This window comes from Diadema setosum, chromosome 14, assembly GCF_964275005.1.
Source record: "Diadema setosum chromosome 14, eeDiaSeto1, whole genome shotgun sequence".
NCBI classification, from domain to species: domain Eukaryota; kingdom Metazoa; phylum Echinodermata; class Echinoidea; order Diadematoida; family Diadematidae; genus Diadema; species Diadema setosum.
The window spans coordinates 32,743,062-32,751,770 of NC_092698.1; the positions used below are offsets into that span (position 1 = coordinate 32,743,062).

At 36.5% G+C, this 8,709-nt stretch overlaps 1 protein-coding gene across 1 annotated transcript; it reads left to right on the plus strand.

Annotated features, from left to right (window-relative positions):
• Window positions 1–1,429: 1,429 nt before the first annotated feature.
• Window positions 1,430–8,504, plus strand: LOC140238298 (deoxyribonuclease-1-like). The gene is made up of 8 exons (XM_072318234.1): window positions 1,430–1,582; window positions 2,312–2,400; window positions 3,194–3,277; window positions 4,823–4,920; window positions 5,353–5,465; window positions 6,612–6,766; window positions 7,738–7,828; window positions 8,457–8,504. The coding sequence occupies exons 1-8, from the start codon at window positions 1,430–1,432 to the stop codon at window positions 8,502–8,504; spliced, it is 831 nt and encodes a 276-aa protein (XP_072174335.1).
• Window positions 8,505–8,709: the final 205 nt, after the last annotated feature.

Sequence of the window (8,709 nt, forward strand, 5' to 3'; positions counted from 1 at the left end):
ATCTGAATTTAGTTTCGTATATTTATATTCGAGAAATATATACTATACTATATACTATATGGAGCTGGTTGCATTCATTAGATCTGTGCAACAAAAATCGGGAAAAATATACAAAAAAAAAAGATATCTACTTCAATCTTCCAACATTTGTCAATTTAAGGAGCCTTTACAAATGGAGTGACCAAGATACAACTGACAAGCTTGCAAAAGAAATAACATTACACATATAATCAAAATAAGGTTAACTTAAAAGAGAAAATTTTATTCTGCTTCATAAATACTATTACAATAAAATGTGAACATTATGATAAAGGCGGTACAGCTCCAAATTAGAGATACGTGGTTTCTCGGACTTGTTGGTTTAAAGGGGCCCTGAAATCCAAATGCATGTTGATTTGTGTTGATTTATAATACCTTCAACATCACTTTTGCGGTGAAACGAATATCTAGAAACATTCCATATATTTTTAATGATTTTTTCTTTTAGTTTTCTTCAGATTACTTGGGAACGCCCACAAAAAATCCTTCCAAACCAATCAATATTCATATTCTTGAGATGACATCATCTGTCAATCATTGCTAAAGTGCTGAAATGTTTAACAAAAGACATTGGAATGCACCTTCCCCTCGACTCAGCATAACTTGCATGTTTCTGTCATATTAATGTGACTAACAAAAGACATGGCAAGGGGACATGCAAGTTATGCTGAGTCAAGGGGAAGGTGCATTCCAATGTCTTTTGTTAAACAATTCAGCACTTTAGCAATGATTGACAGATGATGTCATCTCAAGAATATGAATATTGATTGGTTTGGAAGGATTTTTTTTGCGGGCGTTCCCAAGTAATCTGAAGAAAAATAAAAGAAAAAATCATTAAAAATGTATGGAATGTTTCTAGATATTTGTTTCACCGCAAAAGTGATGTTGAAGGTATTATAAATCAACACAGATCAACATGCATTTGGATTTCAGGGCCCCTTTAATGAACAATCTCTCACAATGCGTCTTTAAGTTTGAGACGAGCTATTCAATCGTGTTTAGAATAGGGAGATGTAATATTTCTGTAGTTTCTTCCTCGCCGAAAGAGCAGAATGAGAATACGTCAGCCTTCATCCTATATGGCATACGCACCAACTGTTATACAGTTCACTGTTCGTTTTAAGACTCTTTAAAAGTCTTGTAGGAAACGCGGTTTATGAGGGAATCATATTTTCCTTTATTGTAATTAACCAAATACTTACAAAATGTTTATTTTAGCCAGAAGGGAAAATAAACCAATAAGCCAAAAGCACAACAACGCGGTAAAAATTAATGAAATGAATATTTTGATTCCTTGTTGTCTTCTCCCGTATACGTCTACGAAAGAGTTCATATCAGGCATGTAATATCACGCAATACTGGGCTCTCACAGAATTTTAGTCGAGTCGTCATGGCAATCATCCGCCCCGCCTATCTCGTCCTCCTCCTGACCACGTCAATGGCGTGGTCAGCCCTCGGTTCGGCAAACATCGCAGCCTTTAACATCCAGGTTCTGGGTCAAACCAAGATGGGCAAACCTGAAGTGGTTGACGTTCTGAAACAGGTTGGTAGATGAAGTCTTCTCATTATACTATAGGCGTAAATAAACTCCATGGAGAAGGTCGACTGCAGAATCACAATGTCGTCATCATGTTTAGATATACACTGCGTATTTTATATGATAATGGCAAAATTTGACATCGGATTGGCAGAATCCATCAAATCAGCACAGAATGATGGAAAATACAAAAATGGCATTTAGAAACCGAAACATTATAATAAAGTCACCCAACATGTGTCGCCACTTTAAAGATAAGCTGTAGATTAAGCATATAAGAAACTTTTGATAAATCTGCAACCAAAGGAAAGAGTGGTAGGCCTATACTACGACAAAAACAAATTTCATTTTACCAGTGCACGGTAAAAAAAAAAAAAAAAATATGAAAGCATGGTAGAGGAAGTTACCCCAGCTAATGTGGTTTCCAAGATTGATGTAGCTCTAATTAATTATTACACTATTTATCGTGAATCGAGACGAATTCATTATGAAAATAAGGTGTTTTTATAAACACCAAAATGACGAAAGCGGAAATACCATCACAAGAGAATATTATCACCAACAATATATTACTTTGTGAAGCGCTCACCAAGTACAAACCAAAGGGACACAACACTCGTTAGGGATTCGTAGCTTTGAGCAAGCAATCCATTTTTACACATGGTAAAAAGTAGAGCAAGTTTATCAAGCTTCTACTATACGAATGCTTCACTGTCATTTTGTGTCCCGTCCAAGATCATCACAAGGTACGACATGGTTCTGATTCAAGAGATTCGAGACAGCGCAGGAACTGCCATTGTCAACCTTCTTGATGCTGTTAACGAGTAAGTTCATGTATTTGTTGTATCGTTAACTTTATTTTTGTATTTCACTTTGATTAAAAAAAAAGATATACAACAAATCCCATTTCATGAAAAAAAAAACAGCCATTCATAAACATGTGCAAACTTAAACAAACGATACCTTTTAACATAGTCATAAACACAGACAAAGAAAACGTACTAATAAGAAATAAAGAAAAAGACGTGAAAAATTAAGTTGATGAGTAGATTCCCTTTCTCAAAAGAAATAGTTTCAAATAACTATATACTTGTATCAACATGTAACTATTATTCATTGAAATGAAATAACTTCAAAACATCGTAAGTATGAACAAAAATATGTGTGAATTGATCTGATCTGAATGTGCAAAGTTGGATTATTAAGCATAGTTGTGATAAACTGTAGACGCGTGTTTATATAAGATGTGACAAAAATATGATCTTAATCGCCTACGTGTTTACTATTTTTCATTTCACAATCAACACTACAAAGATAACTAAGCAAAGAAATATCACGAAAAATTATTCGTTTTGCGTGTTCCTTCTTCATTCATTTGTGAGGAGTGTAAAACGTCTATGCCGATAATATAACCCTAATAATTCCTGAAGTGTAGTGGGAGGAACAACATAATTACTGTCAAATATTTCCTACTGTTTTAATGTGGTGCGAAGCTTTCTTCGTATGAAGCGTCTTCGCGACAAAATTACAATTTTAATGAACAATTATTTTTCTGTTGTCTTTTTTATTTATTTGAGCATCACTCCGATAATTATTGTGCATATTGTTTTGTTGCAGTTATTCACGCCACAGTTACGCCATGTCCCTTGGTCCTCGGGTCGGACGTACCTCGAGCAAAGAACAGTATGCATACTTCTACAGGTGAGAAAATTGCAAGGTGTTTCAGCTCTTACATGATAGGTTATCATCTCGACCTTCTAGTGATTACCTCTTTACCTGGTCGTCATGTGTATTGTGTATTATAGCCATAACACATTTTCAATAGTTAGATTACTGCAGTGTAAATATTGAGCATGACATATCGCAGTAAATTTCAAAGCTGGACCCGAGCGATCTAATGCTGTTTCAATGCGAAAACATCTATTTTTCGTCCTATTCTCCTCGAACTTGAGTTTGTGATAGACAATGTTTCATCAAAATTGTCACGGTCAACAAACTTGTCCCACCCATGCGTACTCAGAGATTTGTTGACCATCACCAATGATCAATAAGATTACGTAATTACCACAATTGTATTCTCAACGTCGTGAGAAATCTGGTTAGGCCTATTCATATTGACTCCTTGATTGTCAAATCCGAATGGAGACTCTTTAATAGGAACTATCTGAAGCACGTAAAATGTGCAAGTCACAGTAGACAGATTTTTGTTGTTGTTGTTCTGTTCTGGTAAGAACTGTTGTTAAAACAACAACAACAACAACAACAACAACAACAACAACAACAACAAAACGTGACAGTATAAAAGTCGCCAGCAAAAGCTGTCATGCTGATATCAACGATTTGCACATTTAGGGTGGTGGAGATGTAGTATTCACATTCAAATGAATACTTCTCAAAGAGATTTCAGATGGGATGCGAATGACTCAAGTTAAGCAGCTGCCTCAACCTTAAGCTCCAATCCTGGACCTAACGCAAACGCAGGTACACAGATTGTGATGAAGAAGACATTGTCTATATACTTATATATCCCTCTATATACTCTTGACACAAGAATAAATCTTTGTTTGTTTGTTTGTATGCATGAAATTGTAAGGAACTTTCACTGGTAAGATCTAGCAAATGGCAATATTACTTCGAAGTAATATTGACATTTTATGACAGGTCATCATACGTGGCTCTATATTTCATCCTACGGCAGTAAAGATGTTGCGGTTATACAAAAAAAAAAAAAAATCGCAAAATGCAAAATCTTGCACAGACACATTACTTAACTTCATTTATCATTTTACTTACATTGTGTATCTGAATGTTGCGCTGTTATGTGTCAAAATGCAGAAAAAAATGGATGTCAAATCAAGTTGATCCCGCTCTACCCAAGCAATTATGTGAATGGCAGATAAAAGCTGCACAAATGCCTCTAAACACAGCTCAACAGAGCAAAAAAAGACCAACAACAACAAACAAACAAAAACAAAACAAAAACATAGCTTTGGGGTTTGTTTGTTTGTTTGTTGTTGTTTTTTCTTTTTTATACAGTTCTCAGATGATAATATCTAAAAAGTCTTACCACGCGACGTCGTGACGTGACGACGCACAGTAATTTAATTTCATAAAGGACGAGCTTCAGTCTATTAAATTTTGTTTGGCTTTTGTTGCTGTTTTTTTACGTCAGTGCACGTTATGTCCAACTCCATGATATTGCATTGATAATGTATACCGTATATAATCCCTTAATCTCCTCAATAGAGAGGACATGTTCAGCGTAAAGGATTCGTTCACCTACTCGGACTCCGGAGATCTGTTCGAGAGAGAGCCATACGTCGTGCTTTTCGGCTCTAATACTGGTGAGCGCATAATCGGAAAGGAGCAAAATACTATCATATCACTTTATACACTGTATACTACTTTTTCCCCCGAAGTTTCGTGAAATTCAGACATGCCGCCGCCTATCTCCACCTTTACCCACCGGAAGTATATTGAAATATCACCAATTTTTGTGACGAGGCAGCTTGTCAGACGAGAAAGAAAATTTTGAAGTACAAAATAGAAGCGACCGCATCAAATCCATAATGGCGTAATAACACTTATATAACTTTGTTCCTTACTGAAGACGTTTCACATTAAAAGCAGTTGATATTAAATCAGGTTTATGGATGGTAAATCTTATAAAGTCTTGCCGTTGATTTTTATAACTATGCTAGGATATTATACCTATACTGTCATATAAGCTTGAAACAATTAACACTTTGTACCTTAACCTTGATTTTCACTCTCAGGTGTCGGTGATTTCTCCGTGATCGGTCTCCATTCCAAGCCAGACGATGCGGTTAACGAACTCAATCAGATGAAGAATGTCTATAACTCGGCGGTGTCCCGCTTTGGCAACGCGGTATATAGCTATTGTGACATTTTTCTTTTTCGTTCGTTTGTTTGCTTTTTCTTTTGGGGGAGTTTGATTTTTGTGTGATTGACACGGAAGCCTATGCATCTTAAGCAATTTGAATTCAGACAATCTGCATAATGACACACATTCTTGTCGTAATCCATTGATGCTTACCATTATTTCTCCTCTGTCATTGTACGTCCGCTTTGCCAGTGATGGATTAAAAAAAAAATCCTCGTTTTAGTTTAGTCTAGAAAATACATTTTATTTCTTTCAATGAATTCAGTGCAGTTTGATTTTACTTCGTTTACTTTCTCTCTCTCTCTCTCTCTGTCATTTTATACCTTTTTGTTCGATTTTCCTACCAATCACATATTGGTTATAGTTCGTTATTCCGAAAGTTCGTTATGCCGAAGGTTCGTTATTCCGAAGGATCGTTATTCCGAAGATTCATTGATCCGAAAATGAAATAAGGTTCGTTATTCCGAAAATGAAATAAGGTTTGTAATTCCGAAGGTTCGTTAGTATACGCACCCTCGGTTCATTTTCGGATAAACGAACCTTTGGAATAACAAACCCTATTTTACTTTTTAGACCAACAAACCTTCGAAATAACAACATAATTAATGTTCGGATTACAAGACGAACCTTTTTTCACTTTCCCTACATCTCAGTGTAGGGAATTGCGTATTTTGGAGTAACGAACCTCATTTCGTTTTTGGATTGAAAAAACCTTCCGAATAAACTATATCGTCACTGAACACCTCATAAAAAGTTGGAGGCGAATAAAAAAAAAAACAAACACCCGACTGTATGCCCTTACATTGATGTCCCCCAGACCCCCCCCCCCACCCCCCCCCCCCCCCCCCCATGCACTGGCCTTCCACTCCAAGTGGAAAGGCGCCACCATTTAATATGGTGATGATGATCAGGACATCCGCCTCTCGTCGATTTTTGGACACACCCAATGATTGTATTTCACTTTTTTTTTTTTCGTTATATCTGTAGGGCCTACATAGAAATAAATTCAGTCCAGTTTTTGGAAAGAATAGAATGAGCCTCGTTAAGAAAATCTGTTGGTCAAGATTGTAAAGACAGCCAAGATGGTTACCAAAATAAAAATGTCCTTAATGAACTTGTGCTCCATCTCAGAATTCTATCCTGATGGGTGACTTCAACGCCGACTGTAATTACGTGACTTCGAGTGAGTGGTCACAGATCAGCATCTGGACTGACACTAGCTTTGAGTGGCTCATCCCCAACTCGGCCGACACCACGGTCAAGTCGACCCACTGTGCTTACGACAGGTGACTGGTTCGGCAATTTGACATTTAAATATCGTATTTCCTAATAGGCCCTACTACAGAAAGAATCGAGAAAAGGGAGAGAGACGGGGGGGGGGTAGAGGATGGGAGAGTTTACTTAAATTTGTTCCTATCGTATTCACACTCGCAAGACTGGCTGTCGTGGTTACCTCTCTTTTGACGAAGTCAATGAAAGCTATACAATTGTACCATGAAATGTTTTCCTTGATAAACTATTCTAAACGAATTTAAGTGTTCTCTGCGCTATCACTATACAAAATGCATGACGACCAGCATAAAATGCACAAAATTCAACACAATGTACAAAGGATCGCATTTTGTTTGCATCTTCAAAACTGAGTTATATGCGTGCATCATACAGTTTTATTGCACATTTTGTAGTATGAACTGTAATTTTGTCTTCTTACTGTTGATTTCCCACTAACATTCATTAATACAACTGCGTAACCAATGATCAAGATTAAGTCATTAATTTGAGTTCTTCACACATTCTCGGAGCTGGAAATACTCGTGGAAAAGAAAATTTTGACTATCTAATTGGCACTTTTCACCTTTCGGCTGAAAAGGGGACGCAGGCAAACTTGCTCAATATATTCTATTCAAGAACACCTCCTCAACAATATGATTATATTCTATGTAAAAGGGAAATTGTTGAGATGAGAAAAGGTTGCAAAGAACGTAAGAACATACATGCGTTAAAACCAAAGGAGATTATAAGCTCCATTAATTGATACTCTACATTTTGACTGGGTGTAGACGTTAAAACGCTGCAATGTTGCGGTGCAGATGGGTGCGGATTTTTCCGATTTCACCGGATGTCTGCATTTAACATTGTACGTACAGACAAAACATTCTCACATTTCTTCTTTCATATTTCTGCTCTGTTTTGCTTTCCATATGTGTTTTTTCAGTTTATTTGTCTGCATGTTGACGTTATCTCTTTGATTTCACAGGATTGTTCTCGCTGGCTCGTCGATGAAGAGGAGAGCTCGTAGTGCCGGTGTTTTCAACTTCCAGTCTGCGTACGGACTCTCATACGAACTGGTATAAAAATCTGTTACCCATTGGTAGCTTTTTGGTGGCAGGAACTCATCTGTATTTTTGTTGTTGTTGTTGTTGTTGTTGTTGTTGTTGTTGTTGTTGTTGTTGTTGTTGTTGTTGTTGTTGTTATGATTCATTGATCCATTTCTGTACTTCTTTTCATACATAAGTGTAATACAAAGTCAATTGAACGAAGTAATTGAGTATATAACTATCAGTTGAAACAGATAAATGATTAATTCAAAATCTGACTTATACTCCATGATAATGCAAAATGAAAACGAGCAAGTAGCGTTATTTTATGCATAAACAAACATGGAATCCCATGTACCTGCCGTTCAAAAGACAAATAAAGCAACTCTAACTATAACAGAAATACAGGAGAGCATCATAAACGACTGATTGTATTGACAACAATTTTAATATGTCAACATTTCAAATGATTGAATGATATGTTATAACCGTTGTAGGTTTCCTTCATGTGTGTCCAATACTGCTCGATGTTTCAAATATCTTGCGAGTATATCAAATAAATTTGGCAACAACCTACAGTATGATTACTTCTATTTTGTCATTATTACTTTATTGATTCGTTGTTTGTGGGTTGTTGTTGTTGTTGTTTTTCTCACAGGCTGAAGACGTAAGCGATCACTATCCGGTCTACTTCAAACTGTATTAAATACACGTATCAGGTAAGTCTCCACAATAACACATTTAGATATCACTTAACTGAATATGTACTGATAGGATTAAATTGATGATAAATCTTGGAATCGTGTCATACTAGACCCCAAGCCAGTCCAGTATGGGGATGTGCGCGGATAGAACCACAAATGAATGGTAGTGCGAACACATAACAAAGCCTTATTATACACGACATCAGT